This window comes from Pongo abelii, chromosome 23 (genome assembly GCF_028885655.2).
Source record: "Pongo abelii isolate AG06213 chromosome 23, NHGRI_mPonAbe1-v2.0_pri, whole genome shotgun sequence".
NCBI classification, from domain to species: Eukaryota; Metazoa; Chordata; class Mammalia; order Primates; family Hominidae; genus Pongo; species Pongo abelii.
In genome coordinates this window covers 43014077-43034316 of record NC_085929.1, presented here as the reverse complement: position 1 = coordinate 43034316, position 20240 = coordinate 43014077, and the positions used below count along the sequence as shown (strand labels likewise).

At 47.5% G+C, this 20240-nt stretch overlaps 2 protein-coding genes across 2 annotated transcripts in view; both read left to right on the top strand.

Moving 5' to 3' along the window:
- Positions 1-2616, top strand: part of LOC112130588 (uncharacterized) — an 11171-nt gene extending 8555 nt beyond the window's left edge. Inside the window, exons 4-6 of the mRNA XM_063722945.1 lie at positions 1229-1389; positions 1444-1584; positions 2480-2616. Coding sequence (XP_063579015.1) covers positions 1229-1389; positions 1444-1584; positions 2480-2616 — 439 coding nt within the window. The remainder of the gene's footprint in view (positions 1-1228; positions 1390-1443; positions 1585-2479) is intronic.
- On the top strand, positions 1310-20240 carry EIF3D (eukaryotic translation initiation factor 3 subunit D). Its single transcript, NM_001132535.1, is given in 15 exon segments — positions 1310-1389; positions 4667-4799; positions 5101-5146; positions 6073-6209; positions 6824-6909; positions 7523-7595; positions 10128-10240; positions 11285-11417; positions 11913-12060; positions 13709-13839; positions 14350-14435; positions 14533-14662; positions 18550-18692; positions 19356-19639; positions 20104-20240. Coding segments are annotated over 14 exon segments (1647 nt in total). The 5' UTR covers positions 1310-1389; positions 4667-4676; the 3' UTR covers positions 20118-20240.

Sequence of the window (20240 nt, the reverse complement as noted above, 5' to 3'; positions counted from 1 at the left end):
ACTTTGGGAGGCCGAGGTGGGTAGATCACCTGAGGTCAGCAGTTCGAGACCAGCCTGGTCAGCAAGGTGAAACCCCGTCTCTACTAAAACAAAAATTAGCCGGGCATGGTGGTACACACCTGCAATCCCAGCTACTCGGGTGGCTGAAGCAGGAGAATCACCTGAACCTGGGATGCGGAGGTTGCAGTGAACTGAGACAGCGCCACTGCACTCCACTCCAGCCTGGAAGACAGAGCAAGACTCCATCTAAAAACAAAAATTAGCCAGGCATGCTGGCATGCACCTGTAGCCTCAGCTGCTCCGGACGCTAAGGCGAGAGGACCAATTTAGACCAGGAGTTAAAGACCAGCCCGGGCAACATAGTGAGACGCTGTCTCTACAAAATTTTTAAAAATAATTAGCTGGCCGGGTACGGTGACTCATGCCTGTAACCCTAGCCCAGGTGGGTGTACTGTTGAGCTCAGGAGTTTGAGACCAGCCTGAGCAACATGGCAAAACCCCATCTCTACCAAAAATACAAAAAATAGGCAGGCGTGGTGGTGCGTGCCTGTGTACACCCAGCTACTCGGGAGGCTGAACTGGGAGGATCGCTTGTGCCTGGGAAGTCGAGGGTGCAATAAGCCGTGATCCTACCACTACATTTCAGCCTGGGCGACAGAGCGAGACCTTGTCTCAAAAAATAAATAAAAATAAATAAAAACAGTGTTCCAGAAATCCCTGTCCTACAATTAAGTTTGAGAACTGTGGAAGTATGCTTTGAACTCTGGCGGTTAGAACCCTAAACTAGCAGTCTGATCTAGGCAGGTCACTCGGCACCTCTGAGCCTCAGTTTCCACAACTATAAAGGCGGAGGGGTAACAATAAGGTCCGCCTAAGACCCCGACCGACCGACCTCCCCTGCACTGAGTTTCACACTAAGCAGGCAGGTAGAACAGGCGGGGAGTCGCGGGTAACTGTGGGATACATGGGGGCTGAGGCGTGCCGCGAAGCATTGTGGGACACAGAAGGGCGCCAGCCGCTCCCCGCCTCGAGCTTCGATTGCGCGGCCGCCACGTTTCAGTGATGAACGCCCTCTTTGGGCGTCCCCGGATGCCGCCTGACGTAGTACCAATCACACCTCCCGCGTCTCGACGCCTCGGAGGCTAATGAGGACGCCTGGCGAAACGCAGTAACGGATTTCCGGGTGGACCTTCGCTTTACGGCTCGTGAATTCTTCCGCCCAACCCAGAGGAAGCGGGAGAGCAGTTTACGACAGCGCCGGTCGTGTTTACGGCGGCGGCCGCTGCGCGCGCATGTTTCCTCTTTTCCTGGTTTCTCAGAGTGCTGCTGCTAACGCGGTTCCTGGCCCGCACTATCTGTTGCCATCCCGGCCGGCCGAGGCCGTTGCAGGTGAGCGGCGTATTTCATAGGTTCCTGCGGCCCTCCGGAGCCGGCTTGTACTAGGTCCAGCCTTCGGGGGCCTCCCGGAAGAGACCCCTCTTAGTCCCTTCCTGCTGTTGCGGTCCCTCCGCTGGGCGGGGCAGGAATCCACTTTCGGGGGCCCCACGTCCCGCACACTACTGGACGCGGGACCCCACCTTGTGGGTGAGGTCCCTGGCCCTAGGCCCTGCTCAGTGCTCATGAACTGGGTGAATTTGATTGTCACTTAACTCATCTGGGTTAAGACGGAGGAGTAACAAGGTCTTTCTGAAGTGGCCGAAGACTCCCTGACTTTTTGAGTGGGGTCTTGGGGTGCCAGGCTGAGCGGTGTTTGGCCCCTGTTCTTAGGAATTCACAGTGCATAGGTTACCTTCCCTTTTTTGTGAAACTAGAGGCTAGGATAGAGAAGTAGATTTGATCTCTGATCTTAAACCTACCCCACCCCCTGTTCAGCGATGGACGGCTCATGATCTGTAGTGGCCCGCCAGCCACAGAGCCCCTTCTGAGTGCCCTCTTGGAGCCTCCGTATCCTGCCCCTGTGACCAATACAGCTGTTACTTCGTTTTTGCTGAGCGGCTCAGTTTCTCCTCCTGGTTCCGCTCTGCTCTTAAAAAAAAAAAAAAAAAAAACATTTATTAAAGCCAGTGTATCTCACCCCTGGGTTTCCAGAGAGGTGATGCAGGTCGAGCCTCGGGCCTCTTCCCTTCTTGAGCTTCTGACAGAACCCGATTTTTAAAAGTGTGTTTTGAGACTCGTTGTCTTGGTATTATTATGTACCGTCTCAAACTCCTGATCTTTGCGGGCTGCTGCCCAGCTGTAATATAATGGAAAGAAGGCTGGACTGACAGCAGGCAATCCTGGAAATCAAATCTGTTTTGAAATGATGAGGTCAGCTGCTTGAGTAGGCTGAGCTTCAAATTTTTGCCTTTAAAGTGGGGGTGGGGGGTTAATGGTGTTAAAGTATCTGGCATAGTGCCTGACACGTAGGAGCTCAGCAATATTTATTTAATACGAATTGTTCTGCGACCACCACCCTTTTTCTTCTGTCCTCTTCCTATAGTTCCTATTAGGAAGATGAAGCTTCTAGGTTCATTCTGTGTTGCTGTCACCCAAGTGTCATCTCTGAAGGAAGCCTCAATCTCCCCAGCACGGGGCTTTGAGGAGAGTTTACTAAGTTCAGCCTACCTGTTCTTTTGATTGCTCTCCAGCCTCCAAGAAATATTTGATTTTTGTTTTTTTGAAACGGAGTCTTGCTCTGTTGCCCAGGCTGGAGTGTAATGGCACGATCTTGGCTCACTGCAACCTCCGCCTCCCGGGTTCAAACGACTCTCCTGCCTCAGCCTCCTGAGTAGCTGGGATTACAGGTGCCCGCCACCACGCCCAGCTAATTTTTGTATTTTTAGTAGAGACTGGGTTTCACCATGTTGCCCAGGCTGGTCTCAAACTCCTGACCTCATGATCCGCCCACCTCGGCCTCTCAAAGTGCTGGGATTACAGGCATGAGCCACCGCACCCGGCCTCCAAGAAATACTTGTGTAGTGAATTTTCCTCTAGGAACTCGCCTTCTAAGCATTTTCAGAAGGTTACAACGGAAGATAAATGCATAGGTTTTTTTATAGGACGTGTCAGGCAACCATCTGCTATAGAGCACCGGTTTTTTAATTCCCGAGAGGGCTATAGCATTATGCAGAGTGCAGACTCTGGAGTCAGACTGCTTTGGTTCACATTTTTCATCAACTAGCATTTCAACTTTGGGCAATTTCTTCATTTCTCTATGCTTTGGTTTTTTTATCTGGAAAGTGCGGATAACATTGGCTCCTACCTCACAGGATTGTTGGCAGAACTGAATGAATGAGTGAGTGGTAAACACTAAGAACAGTGCCTGGCAGTATTCGTGAACATTTAACATGGCAACTTTGGGCCTGAGGTCTATGGGGACCTCCTTGGCCTTCTAGCAGTTCTTTTGCCTGGCTTTATGTCCACTTGCACTGCACACAGGATTTGCGTTGATGGCAGAAAATTGAAACAATAAGAAAGGAAAATTGAATTTCAGGATATACTTAAAGATCTTTTTTTCTCAGCACTCTATATGCATAAATGTACTTTTGCAAGTCTGAATACTTGTGTGGCATTATACAAAGTGCTTAGAACAAGGATCTTGTTTATTTTGCAGATGAAAAAGACTAAGGTGGCTGGATGTGGTGGCTCACGCCTGTAATCCCAGCACTTTGGGAGGCCGAGGCGGGCGGATCATTTGAGGTCAGGAGTTCAAGACTAGCCTGGACAATATGGTGAAAGCCTGCCTCTACTGAAAACACAGAAAATAGCCAGGCGGTGCTTGCCTGTAATCCCAGCTACTCAGGAGGCTGAGGCAGGAGAATCGCTTGAACCCGGGAGGCGGAGGTTGCATTCTACTGCACTCCAGCATGGGTGACAAAGTGAGACGCTGTCTCAAAAAAAAAAAAAGAAAAGAAAAAGACTACTAAGTCTTAGGGAAGTTGAGTTTGTATGAATTGGTGAAGGTATATCTCAGAACCAAAACAAGGTTACTATATTTGAAAAAACAAGGCCAGGCGCAGTGGCTCACACCTGTAATGCCAACACTTTGGGAGGCTGAGGTGGGCGGATCACAAGGTCAGGAGATCGAGACCATCCTGGCTAACACGATGAAACCCTGTCTCTACTAAAAACACAAAAAATTAGCTGGGCATGGGGGTGGGCGCCTGTAGTCCCAGCTACTCGGGAGGCTGAGGCAGGAGAATGGCGTGAACCCAGGAGGCGGAGCTTGCAGTGAGCCGATATCGCACCACTGCACTCCAGCCTGGGCCACAGAGCAAGACTCCATTTCAAAAAAAAAAAAGAAAAAACATTAGTACATTTTATCAAATCTGTGACACCATTAAATTTTTTTAAAAACTTGTGTAACACAAAAAAAGAAAAACTACCAATCAATATGACACCCTGTCAAGCACAAGGTGTAGCCTCATTTTAAAGATGCTACAGTAAAAAGAGTGTCGTGGAATTAATGAAATATGGAAAATCAATTTTGTTTGCATTCTTCTCAGTTTTACGTACATATTCACAGTATAATTAACAAAAAAACAGTAGTAGTCGCTCAACAGTTGAGGGTTCCATTTTGCTTGTTGCTTTTTGAGTTCTTTCATTTATGTCTTTGCTTCATATGGAGGGTTTTTTGTACTCTGAGGCCTTTGTTCATGCTGCTACTCACATGATTTATATTTTTCAGGTTTTGGAAGATGGCAAAGTTCATGACACCGGTGATCCAGGACAACCCCTCAGGCTGGGGTCCCTGCGCGGTTCCTGAGCAGTTTCGGGATATGCCCTACCAACCATTCAGCAAAGGAGATCGGCTAGGAAAGGTACATGCCTGTCAGCAGGAGTCTGAATCTTTGCAGCTGTGGCTGCTACTCTCGAGTCCCTGTTTAGATTTTATTGTCTCAAAATCTTAACTCCTGAATTTCTTATAGGAGAAAGGTTATCTCTGGGTGGCATCTCTGGTGGCATCTCTGGGTGTAGTCATAGAGGAGCTGGGCACTTACAGAGGTGTTGTGAATGAATTCTGAGACTTCCATGCTGTCATCTCGCTCTCAGGGATTTCTGGTTCTGCAGAAACTTGCCTGGTTGACCTGTGCATTCTCTGTCTTTTCTTGTTCTTCGTAGGTTGCAGACTGGACAGGAGCCACGTACCAAGATAAGAGGTACACAAGTAAGTGTTTCTGCAACTGAATGCCCCAATCAGGGCCTTGGGAAAGTTGTTCTTTATTCTGATGACCTTCATCTGAAAGCTTTTTAGAATGGGAAGGAACTGCCAACAATAATTCGTAACTTTTAGGGATGTAGTCTGGACTTTAACAATAACCACATTTTTGGAAATAGCCCTCAAAACTTAGACCATTCATTAAAGAGGTCTAGCCTATTAAAATGGGGTTTGGGGCCCTTTTAAAAACCTGTTGAAAACATTAGCTGGGCATGGTGGCGTGTGTCTGTAATCCCAGCTACTCAGGAGGCTGAGGCAGGAGATTCACATGAACCCAGAAAGTAGAGGTTGCAGTGAGCCAAGATCATGCCACTGCACTCCAGCCTGGTGACAGAGCCAGACCCTGTCTCCAAAAAAAATAAAAATAAAAATAAAACCCCTGGTTTTAAGATCCTGGTACCATAAAAAGGCTTTTTCTCTGTGCCATTTCAGATAGTTGGAGGTGGCTGCCTGGAGAACTAAGTTAGGATAGCTGAGGCTGAGATTGGCAAGAAAGTATATCGTGATCTATTAGACATACCTGCCGTGGGCCCCTGATAATGGAGATGGTGGTTAGCAATAAATACCTCAGATTCTCACACAGTAAAGCAGAGAGTGAAATGGGTTAGCTTGAGTCCTTCAGATTCTTGGCTTAGAAAGTTCTTTAGGCCAGAGTGTTTCAAAATTGAATGTGCATATGAATCACGTGGAGATCTTGTTAAAATGCTGGTTCTGATTCAGTGGGTATGGGGTGGGACTGTGACTCTGTGTCTAACAAGCTTTCAGCCAATGCTGCAGGTCTCAAGACCACACTTGAAATAGCCAGGCTTTAGACTGGTGTGTATCTGGTAAAGTCTGTGGGTGTAGTTACTACATGCCATCACCTTTGCCTCCAGATAAGTACTCCTCTCAGTTTGGTGGTGGGAGTCAATATGCCTATTTCCATGAGGAGGATGAAAGTAGCTTCCAGCTGGTGGATACAGCGCGCACACAGAAGACAGCCTACCAGCGGAATCGGATGAGATTTGCCCAGGTAGGCCAAGAGCCAGCAACCACACCATCTTGGGGCTATTACTGTTGGCCATCACCTGCTAAAAAATGCTACCTTGTGACTCCTAATGAGAGAGGGAAGCATACTATAGGTCTTCTAGTGAATCTCGGGTCACCGTTCCATAACAAGTGGTACCAAGGTGAACTTGCACTAGGATCAGGGATGCATTTAAATAGTTTATATTTCTGTTTGCCAGTAGCTAGGACATGAGACTTGTATGCTAAAAACATTTATGTGGATAAGAAGGTGCACCCGTGCCTGTTACCACACTTAATTGCTGTGTGCAGACTTTATTAAGTAGATGGTCCAGTCAGGTTGCCTATTATTATTTAAAGAGGCAAACTCAGAAAATCTAATGAGACCCAGTAAACATACTTCAATGAAAAATATATCATGGGAGTATAAGTCTAAGCAAAGTCCAAGTACTTACCCCCTAACACCCCCAAGCTATTGATGCCATAGAGTGAAAGCACAGAGTAAGATGTGAAACTTGTGATTTGGCATCCTAAATTTACTCCAAAGACCTCCCACTTGTTCTGCCTATTGTGAGCCAAATCTCCAAGATTTTAACACGGATGTTTCTTGCTGATGCCCAGAGGAACCTCCGCAGAGACAAAGATCGTCGGAACATGTTGCAGTTCAACCTGCAGATCCTGCCTAAGAGTGCCAAACAGAAAGAGAGGTGAGATTTTCATCCTGCTGGAACAAGACACCCTTCCCAGACTGGCCATATTTGGAAACCACAGGACCAAAGCAGGAGGATGGTTGTCTTCCCCACCATTGCAAAAAAGGAAAATACTTTCTACAACCAGTTAAGCCACCTTTTAGCTTGTCGTTCTCAGGCTGGTTCATGGCAGATAGCATGGGCAGGAAACTAACTCCTTGTGCTGGTCGTGCGCACTAAAGGGAAACACAGGCAGGCAAAAAGAGGCTCTGGAGCTTTCCTGGGCTCAGTTCTGCTGTGGGTCAACTCCAGGAAGCCCCATGTATGCTGGTCCTTTGAGCCTCCTGGTGTTGTGTGGTCCAGCGGCCACTACACCCCAGATTGGAGCTATCAGTGAACAGTCACTATAGATGAAGTGAAATCATCTGGTCAGTATTTGGAGGCAGTGTGCCTTTTCTAGCACCTCCAGTGTGCACCATCTGGGTCTCTTCCTTTCTCTAAGCCCATTTTTCATAGTTTAAAGGAGTTCGTGGTGATGGTAAGGTTTAGCTGAAGATAATGGCAGCGTGTGCCTTTTGAAGAAGCCACTGATTTAAAGGTCTGCACTGAGATCATATTTCTGTCTTTCCAGAGAACGCATTCGACTGCAGAAAAAGTTCCAGAAACAATTTGGGGTTAGGCAGAAATGGGATCAGAAATCACAGGTAATGTATTTATACCAGAATTCTGCCTTGGAATTTGGTTCTGTTTATTTGGTTGTCTTTATTAATAGCTTAGATGAGATATACTTCACATACCATACAATTTAGTGGTTTTTAATATATTTGAAGAGTTCTGTAACTGGTCAATTTCAGACCATTTTCATCACCCTCAAAAGAATCCCTTACCCTTTAGCAGTCACCCTGTCTTGATCTGTTTTCTGTTAGAACAGAATACCTGAGAGTGGGTAAGTTATAAAGTGGTGTCTTTAGCTCATGGTCCTGGAGACTGGGAAGTCCTGGATCAGGAGCCACATCTGGTGAGGGCCTCATGCTGCTTGATAGCATGGCAGAAAAAGCAGAAGCGGGAGCAGGGTGCGACAGAGAAAAGGGCTAAACTTTGGGTAGTTAGCCCATTCCTGAGAGAAGGGCAAACGACCTAATCTCTTAACGGCCCTACCTCCCGACACTGCCACAGTAGCAACCAGATTGCCAAATGAATTCCAGGAGGCACACCCAGATGCCAGCACCCCCAATCGCCCAGCCCTAGGCAGCTACGAATCTGTTTTCTGTCTCGGGATTTTTTGTTCTAGACATTTTACATAAATGGAATCATACAATATGTGGTCTTCTGTAACTGGCAGCTTTTATTTAGCGTGTTTTCAAGAGTCATCCATGTGGTAGCATGTGTCAGTACAGTTGTCCTTCAGTATATGAAAGTACACATTCTCAAGTCCCACATTCGGCCTGTGGTAGCCACATATATGAAAAGTTGGCCCTGCATATACTTGAGGTTTGCATCCCAAGAATACTGTTTTTTTCTTTTTCTTTTTCTTTTTCTTTTTTCTTTTTTGAGATAGGGTCTCGCTCTGTCACCCAGGCAGGAGTGCAGTGGCATGATCTTAGCCAACTGCAACCTCTGCCTGCTGGGTTCAAGTGATCCTCCCACCTCAGCCTTCTGAGTAGCTGAGACTACAGGCATGCACCACCACACCTGGCTAATTTTTGTATTTTCTGTAGAGATGGGGTTTTGCCATGTTCCGCAGGCTGGTCTCAAACTCCTGAGCTCAAGCGGTCCGCCCACCTCAGCCTCCCAAAGTGCTGGGGTTACAGACATGAGCCACTGCGCCCGGCTTGTATTTTCAGTCCATGTTTGTTTGAAGAAAATCTGCATATAAGTAGACCTATGTACTTCAGACCCATGTTGCTCAAGTTCAGCTGTGCTTCATCTGTTATTGGTTGTTTTTTTTTTTTCTTTTTTTTAAAGACGGAATCTCAGTCTGTCACCCAAGCTGCAGTGCCAGTGGCGCGATCTTGGCTCACTGCAACCTCCGCCTCCCGGGTTAAAGTGATTCTCATGCCTCAGCCTCCCAAGTAGCTAGGATTACAGGCGCGTGCCAACACATCTGGCTATTTTTTTTTTTTTCGTATGTTTTGTAGAGACAGGGTTTTACCATGTCGGCCCAGCTGGTTTCAAACTCCTGACCTCAGATGATCCGCCCACCTCAGCCTCCCAAAGTGCTGGGATTACAGGCGTGAGGCACCACACCCAGCCCGAATGAGCTTCATTTCTTGTTTATTGCCAAATAAGAGTCCTTTGAATTGATACATCACGTTGTTTTGAGCCATTCACATGCTGATGAACATTTGAGTTGTTTTTCACTTTCTGACTATTATTGATGCTGCTGTGAACGTTCACCTGCGTGTGCTTGTGTGGGCATTCTGAGAACAGAACACGTGTAAGCAAAAGTGAAGCTACATTTTGCTGGATATGATGCTGTATCAAGAATAGTTAATACCCCGAGAGAAATATAAAGGACCTGCTACGTGTTCATCAGGTGACATCATTACCTGGGAGTGGAGCCCCATTTGTTTTTGAACTTTTGATCCCTTTGGTCCTCTTCCACACCATAAATTCCTGGGAGTCAGGGATTCTGTCTTATAAAACAGTCAGCACTCCATCACTCCATTTATTGAATAAAAGCTCTTTTTCTTTTCTCTCTTTTATTGAGATGGAGTCTTGCTCTGTCACCCAGGCTGCAGTGCAGTGGTGCTATCTCAGCTCACTGCAACCTCCGCCTCCCAGATTCAAGCTATTCTCCTGCCTCAGCCTCTCGAGTAGCTGGGATTACAGGCATGCATCACCATGCCTGGCTAATTTTTGTATTTTTAGTAGAGATGGGGTTTCCCCATGTTGGACAGGCTGGTCTCAAACTCCTGACCTCAGGTGATCTGCCCGCCTTGGCCTCCCAAAGTCCTGGGATCTCAGGTATGAGCCACTGAGCCCCTCCAGTTTGTGTGGTTGTTGTTTGAGACAGGATCTCGTGTCACTCAGGCTGGAGTACAGTGGTGCAATCATAGCTCACTGCAACCTCAAACTCCTGGGCTCAAGCAATCCTCCTGTCTCAGCTTCCCAAAGTGCTGGGACTACAGGCATGAGCCACTGCACCAGGCCAGCTCTTCATAGTTTTAGCCTGTCTTTTATTTATGTTTTGTATGTAGTGTAACTTTTTTTCCTCTAATGGTTTTCAACTGCAGAAACCCCGAGACTCTTCAGTTGAAGTTCGTAGTGACTGGGAGGTAAAAGAGGAAATGGATTTTCCTCAGTTGATGAAGATGCGCTACTTGGAAGTATCAGAGCCACAGGACATGTAAGCAGCATCTTTTACTACTTTCTACCCTGCTCTTATGTGTGTGGACCAGCTGGTGATGGATATTTTCTTAAGCCCTAGTATTTCCAAAAAGGCTTTGAAGCCACTTACTCAAAACACATTTCATAAGGTTAACAGAGGTGTTTGAAAAAAATCAAGACCAGCCAGGCGCAGTGGGTCACCTGAGGTCAGGAGTTTCCAAGACCAGCCACGCCAACATGGTGAAACCCAGTCTCTACTAAAAATACAAAAAAATTAGCCAGGCGTGGTGGCACACACCTGTAATCCCAGCTACTCAGGATTCTGAGGCACAAGAGTCGCTTAAACCCTGGAGGTGGAGGTTGCAGTGAGCTGAGATCTTGCCATTGCACTCCAGCCTGGGCAACAAGAGCGAAACTCCATCTCAAAAAAAAAAAAAAATCAAGACCAAGGGGAAAAGCAGAAGTTCATTGACTGCAAACTTCTTTTCAACTTCCTGGCATCCTGAGCAAAGAAGAAATGAGTTACACAACTCTTTTGGCAGAAAGAGAAAAAAAGCAGAGTGGAATTTGCTGATTATTAAACTGTGTATTTCTGTTTCCCGGCATCCTGAGCAAAAGAGCAATAAGATTAAGTTATAAAACTCTTGTCAGGAAAAGAAACACAGCAATTCTTCAGGAGAATCTTTGCTTCTCCTGACATTTCAAATAGCTCCTTTCCTCCAAGGACAAGTAGGTGGAATTTAGGTAGTGGGAAACCAGAGCACCAGACCAGAAGTCAGCCTACCCAGGTGCTTCTATAACTAGTCATCTCCTGTCTTAGCCTCAGTCACCCTACCTTTAAAATGGGGGCGTCAGGCTAGATGAGTTGTGCTTGCTGTGTTCTATGCCAGGAGCTAAGTGGACAGGAACTGAGCAAGTACTGGGGATTCGTCTCTCCTGTTCTGGCCAGACTGCTTTCCACCTCTTTTAGACTTTTGGATAAGACTTCTGGATGTATGGCTTAAAAGAAAAAACTGGGGGTTATCTCCCTTACTTTGCATGTCTTTGCCTGCTCTTCCCATAGTGAGTGTTGTGGGGCCCTAGAATACTACGACAAAGCCTTTGACCGCATCACCACGAGGAGTGAGAAGCCACTGCGGAGCATCAAGCGCATCTTCCACACTGTCACCACCACAGACGACCCTGTCATCCGCAAGGTGTGCGCCTCCTTCTGCCCTTCTCCCACTTGTTAGGAATGCTGTCGGCTTCTACAGCTGAAGCTGCAGAAAGAACAGAAGACACGGGAATGATGTATGTATTACATGTAAAAGCACTTTGCCAGGTAGACCGGAAACGTGGATGTTAAGCACAGCTGGACTTGAAGCCCAGTTCTGCCGCGCTTCCTGGCTTAGTCTCTGGATCTTTAGTTCTCTCATCTGCAACCAGGGGTAGATGTACATAGCACATACCATTGGGGCAAAGGTGAAAGCATCTGAAGCACTTGGCTGGAATCTAGCAGGTGCTTAGGGGGCTGCAGTGCCACTGCCACCCAAAACTTGCTGGCTTACTGGCTACAGCATTTTTGGTCAATGAGGTGGGGCCTCCTTATTAAGGATTTATGTGGTCAGCAAAGGAGTTCTTTCCCATCCATGTGAGTGGGCAGTGAGACCTGGGAGTGTCTTTCCATCTTCTCTCTTTGATCCTCTTTGCAGCTGGCAAAAACTCAGGGGAATGTGTTTGCCACTGATGCCATCCTGGCCACGCTGATGAGCTGTACCCGCTCAGTGTATTCCTGGGATATTGTCGTCCAGAGAGTTGGGTCCAAACTTTTCTTTGACAAGAGAGACAACTCTGACTTTGGTAAGAAGCGTGCCTGGGGAACACCTCAAAGGCATTGAGTATTTTTGTTGGTACAGAACAAGTCTCTGGTACTAGAGAATGGATAGAAAGTGGTCCATCTTCCCAAGGGCATTGACAGCAGCAGTGTCTGAATCTCCCAGGCTCTTTAGAGGTTAGGAGCAGAGACTGTCACTGCAATACCTGCTTGAGGCCGCAGCTTTTGGAGTCCTCATAGCACCCTAATAGCAGGCTTCCAAATGTTTCTTTTTTTTTTTTTTTTTTGAGACGGAGTCTCTCTCTGTCACCCAAGCTGGAGTGCAGTGGTGCAATCTCAGCTCACTGCAAGCTCCGCCTCCCGGGTTCATGCCATTCTCCTGCCTCAGCCTCCTGGGTAGCTGGGACTACATGCACCCGCCACAGCACCCGACTAATTTTTTGTATTTTTAGTAGAGACGGGGTTTCACCGTGTTAGCCAGGATGGTCGTGATCTCCTGACCTCGTGATCTGCCCACCTCGGCCTCCCAAAGTGCTGGGATTACAGGCCACCACGCCGGCCTTTTTTTTTTTTTTTTTTTTTTTTTTTTTTTTTTTTTTTTTAAATTGAGACAGTCTCACTCTGTCACCCAGGCTGGAGTGCAGTGGCGCAGTCTTGGCTCACTGCAGCCTCTGCGTCCCACGTTCAAGTGATTCTTCTGCCTCAGCCTCCCGAATAGCTGGGATTACAGGCATGTGCCACTATGCCTGGCTACTTTCTGTATTTTTAGTAGAGACAGTTTCACCATGTTGGCCAGGCTGGTCTCGAACTCCTGGCCTCAAGTGATCCATCAGCCTTGGCCTCCCAAAGTGCTGCGATTAGAGGTGTGAGCCAACGCACCCAGCCCAAACGTTATTCATTTAAATGCCCCTTTTTCGATTTTTGCCATCTTGCATACCTTCTTCAGTGTTTGCTTACAGTATATACACATATATATTTTATGCCATACATATATGTATTTATACACCATAAAGGAAAACCATGTCACTCAAAAATTAACAAAACAGGCTGGACACGGTGGCTCACACCTGTAATCCTGCCACTTTGGGAGGCCGAGGTGGAGAATCACTTGACATCAGGAGATCGAGACCAAGCCTGGCCAACATGGTGAAACCTGGTCTCTACTAAAAATACAAAAATTAGCCAGGTGTGGTGGTGGACACATGTAATCCCAGCTACTTAGGAGGCTGAGGCAGGAGAATCGCTTGAACCCAGGAGGCAGAGGTTGCAGTGAGCCGAGGTCGTACCACTGCACTCCAACCTGGGTGACAGAGCAAGACTCCATCTCAAAAAAAAAAAAAAAAAAAAACCATGTTTATATTCTGAGCCTGAAGCCTGAGGTCTTTATTAAAAAGCTTGCAAAATCATTCTCTTGAGGAATCCAAAATGATTGAAAAGGGACAGCTTCGTTACTGTGTGATTGAATTGAATGTTGGACAATATCTTGAGTTATCCTGGAGCAGCTGCCCCACTCCCCCGCTTATGTGTTCCACACCAGGGAGACCCACTTTAGGAGAGGGCAGTTCTTTGAAGGAAGGACTTGTGTTGTTTGCCTCTCCACATCTCCCCACAGCGCTGCGCACATTGTCAGTGACTCTTTGTTGCATGGTGAGTGACCATGCCACGCTTTTGCAGACCTCCTGACAGTGAGTGAGACTGCCAATGAGCCCCCTCAAGATGAAGGTAATTCCTTCAATTCACCCCGCAACCTGGCCATGGAGGCAACCTACATCAACCACAATTTCTCCCAGCAGTGCTTGAGAATGGTGAGGAAACGAGCCTCTGGGCGTTGATTCATTCTTATTTAATCAGCTGCTGTTTGTGGAGCATCTGCTTTGTGCTAGGCTCTTGGGTTGTGGGACTGAGCAGGACAGACGCAGTTCCCACCTTTAGCAAGGGAGTTACGTGCCTGGGCTTGGAGGTCAGGCTGTCTGACTTTGAACAAAGTTCCTGCCCTTACAGAATTTCATGATAGTGGAGGAGGAAACACAATGAACAATAAATAATAAATTGATTTACATCAAATGGTGATGTGTGCCATGGCAAAAAAATGAAGTAGAGATGGGCATGGTTACTAACTCATTGTTCTAATTCATCATGTGCTAACAGTTGGGAGGGGTCAAGTAGGCACAAAACAGGCAGCGAGCTCAGAGCCCCATCAAGGGCGCCAGGAACCTGGCCAGGGCTGCAACTAAGCAGAGGTGCTGGGTCTGACTGATTGCCCTTGGCCTTGTCAACAAAGTTAGCTCTGTCTTGTGACACCTTTGTTTTTGCAGGGGAAGGAAAGATACAACTTCCCCAACCCAAACCCCTTTGTGGAGGACGACATGGATAAGAATGAAATCGCCTCTGTTGCATACCGGTAGGTCACCTCTCTGGTGGGTATTGTGACCAGATTGGAGCACGGGCCCCACTCTATAGAATCCCCAGTGACCACATGAGTTTCTCCTTCACTGCAGTTACCGCAGGTGGAAGCTTGGAGACGATATTGACCTTATTGTCCGTTGTGAGCATGATGGCGTCATGACTGGAGCCAATGGGGAAGTGTCCTTCATCAACATCAAGACACTCAATGAGTGGGATTCCAGGGTGAGCCGCCATCTCCATCACCCTCCTGGTGACACCATATCTCTATTCCCTACAGTGCCTGTTTACGCAGGCTAGGTTGTATAAACTGTTTCTTATCTCCTTTCGTTACTTATAGAGCTACCTGGGTGTTTTTCTGTCTTGTGAGTTTTTTCCTCTGCTTAGTTCCTTGCTGAGAAAGAGCATGACTGTGTGTGTAGAACTATGTTAAGTGTTAAGAACTTTTCTGCTTATTTTTTACATAGGAACCAGTTAACTCCCTTCTTCCAGTACTTTCTTCATCTCTGTTCCATTGTGGCCTCCTGTTGGCTTCTGCTCCCTGAGCATCTGATTTTTTCCTCTCCTTATTATCTGGGTTGGCGGTTTTCCTGTAAGTCTGGCTGCTCTTCTTTTTGACCTCTTCTTTCATTGACTGAGCCACTGCCTTCAATCTTTTTGTACATTTTTTGCAATTCTTCATTTCTTTAACTCACAGATTCTAAGATCTGGCTCAGAATTGACTCTTCAGAGACACCTTGAAAGAAACATGCTTCCTTCACTTTTCCTTCTCTCTCTATTTCCACCCCACCCCTCCCCATCTGCCCCCCCGCCCACATCACCTGTTGAAAGAGCACACTGGAAGGTTTGCTGTGACCTCCCTCTGGGGCCAGTGGCCTTTTCTTGGACTTTTCCTGGTGAGCTCCCCAAAGCATTCAGGGCCGTTGTTCCTGTGTCGTTTTGCCCTCTGTGTTACCGCGTTACTCTGGTCTCACCCGTTTCCCTGTTCCCTTCGCATGTCATCTTTGCTGGCTCCCCTCCTTTTTGACCCCAGTGGAGTCGCCTGGACAGCTCTCTTCGCCACACGTAATTCTGTATTATACAACTTTGTATTAGTTTTCTTTTGCATCATGAGAAATTAACAGAAACTTAATGACTTAATACTGATTTATATATTTTATTTTTATTTTTTATTTTATTTTTCTGAGACGGAGTTTCGCTCTTGTTGCCCAGGCTGGAGTGCAACGGGGCGATCTCGGCTCACTGCAACCTCCGCCTCCCGGGTTCAAGCGATTCTCTTGCCTCAGCCTCCCAAGTAGCTGGGATTATAGGCATGGGCCACCACGCCCAGCTAATTTTGTATTTTTATTAGAGACGGGGTTTCTCCGTGTTGGTCAGACTGGTCTTGAAGTCCCGGCCTCAGGTGATCTGCCTGCCTCGGCCTCCCAAAGTGCTGGGATTACAGGCGTGAGCCACAGCACCCGGCCTAACAATACCGATTTATTAGCTCACGGTTTTGTAGGTTAGAAGTCCAGTGCTGTGTGCTTGGTCCTTGTATTAGTCCATTGTCACACTGCTGTAAAGAAATGCCTGAGAGTGGGTAATTTATAAAGAAAAGAGGTTTAATTGGCTCACAGTTTTGCAGGCTCTAGAGGAAGCTGGCTGAGGAGGCCTCAGGAAACTTGCAATGGTGGCAGAAAGCAAAGGAGAAGCAGACACATCATGGCCAGAGCAGGAGAAAGAGGGGGGATGTTGCTATACACTTTTAAACAACCAGATCTCTTGAATACTCTATCACAAGAATAGCGCCAAAGGGGGAAATCCACCCCCATGATCCAGTCACCTCCCACCGTGCTCCTCCTCCAACATTGGGGTTTACAATTTGACATGCAGTTTGGGTGGGGCCACAAATCCAAACAAGGCAGAAATCATGGTGTCAATAGAAATAGAACTGAGTTCTCATCTGGAGGTTCTGAAAGAAAAGCCACTTCCCAGCCCATTCTTATCGTGGGTAAAGTTCATTTCCCTGCAGTTAGGTGACTGAGGCCCCCATCCCCCTGCCAGCTGTCAGCTGGGAGCCTCTCTTGGCTCCTAGAGGCCACCCGCATTCCTTGTCACATGGCCCCCTCCATCTCCAAGCTAGCAGCAGCATATCAGATCCTTCTTGTGCTTCAGATCTCTGACTTCCTCCGTCTCTGACCTCTACACCTAGATTTAAGAGACTCATACGGTTGGGTGAAGCCCAGCCAGGTAGTGTATATTAAGGTAAACTGATTTGCGGCCTTACATCTGCAAAATCCCTTTTGACATAAAAGGTAGCATAATCATGGGGGTGATACTTGATCCTAGCCATAGGTTCTGCCCGCAGTCAAGGGGAGGAGACTCTGCAAGGGCAAGGGTCACTGGGGGTCATCTTAGAATTCTGCCCATCCCAGGCCTCAACCATGACTCTTTGAAAATGATTTCTCAAGTCTACTCTGATTTATTATACTTCCCATTGTTTTTCTGCTAAAACACCTTCCCCTTCCATGTGTCCCCAGTCCCATCATTGCCTCTGGGCCAGCTGTCCATCAGCGTTGTCTTTCTCCCACCTAAGCTCTGAGCCTCCAACATCTCCAACTCCTTTTTTACATTCTTCTGTTTTGCTGTTAGCAAAATAGAAGGCTTTGCTGTCTTCTGAATCTGTCCTGGATTTCACTGATACTGCCCTAGTTCAGGGCCCCATTCATCATGCCTGTTTGATATTTGTCTCCTAACTAATTTCTCTACCTCCACCCAACTTCTATATTTGATTTATCTCTGCCAATCAATTGTCCAATACACGCTTCATCAGCAGTGCAGATTGGGAGAAGAATTCTAACGTGCCCCAGCAAGCTGTATGCAGTAGTATGCACCTATAGTCCTAGCTACCCAGGAGCCTGAGGTGGGAGAATCGCTTGGGTTCAGGAGTTCAAATCCTGAACTCACCAGCTTGGGCAACATAGTGAGACTCCATCTCCAAAAAAAATGTGCCACAGCAAACTCACAGGAGTACTGCAGGATATTTTAAATTTTTTAGGGAAACACAGAGACATCTTGTCAGGATACTACTACATGGTTTGAACCTAACTAAATAAAAGGAATTCTTGGCCAGGCACGGTGGCTCACACCTGTAATCCCAGCACTTTGGGAGGCCGAGGCGAGCGGATCACCTGAGGTCAGGAGTTCAAGAGCAGCCTGGTCAACATGATGAAACCCCGTATCTACCAAAACTACAAAAATTAGCTGGACGTGGTGGTGGGCACCTGTAATCTCAGCTACTAGGGAGGCTGAGGTAGGAGAATCGCTTGAACCCTGGAGGCGGAGGTTGCAGTGAGCCGAGATCGTGCTACTGCACTCCACCCTGGGCAACAAGAGCGAAACTCCGTCTCAAAAAAAAAAAAAAAAAAAAATTAAAAGGAATTCTTGAGTATTTCTTTTGCCATGTGGTTGCCATGAACCAAGAAAGTTTGGGAACCTCTGTCATGTGACCTTTGACCAGTCATTTCACTCTGGGTTCAACTTCCCACATCTACAAATGATATGGGTAGAAAAGAGGATCTCTCTGGGGTCCTTTTCTACTGTGTGTGCATTTATGTAAGATGTCAGACTCAGCTTTGCACCCACTGCAGGCTTCCACCCCCGTCTAAGGCCAACTCCACCTGTCTTTCCTATCCCACCATGCCTCTCAGATCAAGATCTCCTGTCTGCACCTGCACTTGTGCCAATATTCTCCACTTGGCTCACTGTTACACATCCTCTGTGAAGCCCTTCCTTACCATGCAACACATAGTAAACACTTGCCTCTGCTGTTTATATGGCACTTCTAAAGTGTGTGTGTGTGTGTGTGTGTGTGTGTGTGTCCGTGTCCATCCATCATTCCCTGTCTAGGTGAGCTTTTAGAAGAGAGGAATTGTAAGTTGTTGAGTGCCTGCTGTGCAGCAGGCTGTGCGAGGGAAGGGACTATGTCTTTGTCTCTTAAATGGTAAGATTTAGTGCGTACCTACCCACTTTCTAAGCAAGCAGACTGGGGAGTTCCTTCTCTGCCAGAGGAGATCCCAGCACCTTGGGCATTTGGAGCTTGCTTCTGCTTCTCTAATGGGGCTCTCCTGCAGCACTGTAACGGTGTTGACTGGCGTCAGAAGCTGGACTCTCAGCGAGGGGCCGTCATTGCCACGGAACTGAAGAACAACAGCTACAAGTTGGCCCGGTGGACTTGCTGTGCTTTGCTGGCTGGATCTGAGTACCTCAAGCTTGGGTGAGATTCCTGTGCAGGAGCTGGCAGCTGATCTTGTGAAAGGAAGGGTCTGGGTAGGGAGGTTGACCCTCCCCTCCCCGTGTACTGGACAATTGACTGGCAGAGATAAATCCAGGGGTGGGGTAGAGATGGAGGGGTCAGTTAGGAGACAAATGCCAAACAGCAGGCATGCTGAATGGAGTCCCGAACTAGGGCAATGGTGTCAGTGAAATCCAGAACTGAGAACTCAGAAGACGGTGTTTTCCCTTTCCCTTGAAAATAGCAGTGGACTGCCGGGCGCGGTGGCTCACGCCTGTAATCCCAGCACTTTGGGAGGCTGAGGCTGGCGGATCACGAGGTCAGGAGATCAAGACCATCCTGGCTGACACAATGAAACCCTGTCTCTACTAAAAATACAAAAAATTAGCCAGGTGTAGTGGCGGGAGCCTGTAGTCCCAGCTGCTCAGGAGGCTGAGGCAGGAGAATGGTGTGAACCCGGGAGGCGGAGCTTGCAGTGAGCCGAGATGGCGCCACTGCACTCCAGCCTGAGCGACAGAGCCAGACGCCGTCTCAAAAAAAAAAAAAAGAAAAAGAAAATAACAGTGGACCAGGTATCACCATTTAATTGACATTTGATCCCAAATGTTGCCCTGCTCTGACCACTGATACCCCTTCCCCCGTTAGTTATGTGTCTCGGTACCACGTGAAAGACTCCTCACGCCACGTCATCCTGGGCACCCAGCAGTTCAAGCCTAATGAGTTTGCCAGCCAGATCAACCTGAGCGTGGAGAACGCCTGGGGCATTTTACGCTGCGTCATCGACATCTGTATGAAGCTGGAGGAGGGCAAATACCTCATCCTCAAGGACCCCAACAAGCAGGTCATCCGTGTCTACAGCCTCCCTGATGGCACCTTCAGCTCTGATGAAGATGAGGAGGAAGAGGAGGAGGAAGAAGAGGAAGAAGAAGGTGTGTAGCAGCCCACTTTCTGAGTTCTAGAGTGATCTGTGGGCTAGCACAGGAGCAAGTTCTGTAGCCATTGTGATCTTTAACCTTGATAAAACTTCGAGAATTCCCTGAGACTTAAGTATGAAGAAGCATTCACTTTGGCTCCAGGAGTTCTTCCAGAGCCTTTAGATCCCATCAAGTGGTTGGGGAGGATAGCGGTGTTGTAGAGAAGTGGCTGGACTGTGGCAGAGGTAGAGAAAGATGAGGGAAGTCCCAGATTGAAGCCAGTGGTCTAGAGGGAAAAGCTCTACTCGGGGTTAGGTGACTGAAGGAAATACCTGCCCGGCCCTGTGAGCATCTGAAAGGCTTAACTTCTGAGTGAAGTGTTGAAAACTCACACACAGTCCAGCAGAGGTTCAGAAAGGAAAGTGAGCGTCATATCACGCAACCTGGCTCATTTCTCTTACATTTTTTATGTCTTTCAGAGGAAGAAACTTAAACCAGTGATGTGGAGCTGGAGTTTGTCCTTCCACCGAGACTACGAGGGCCTTTGATGCTTAGTGGAATGTGTGTCTAACTTGCTCTCTGACATTTAGCAGATGAAATAAAATATACATCTGTT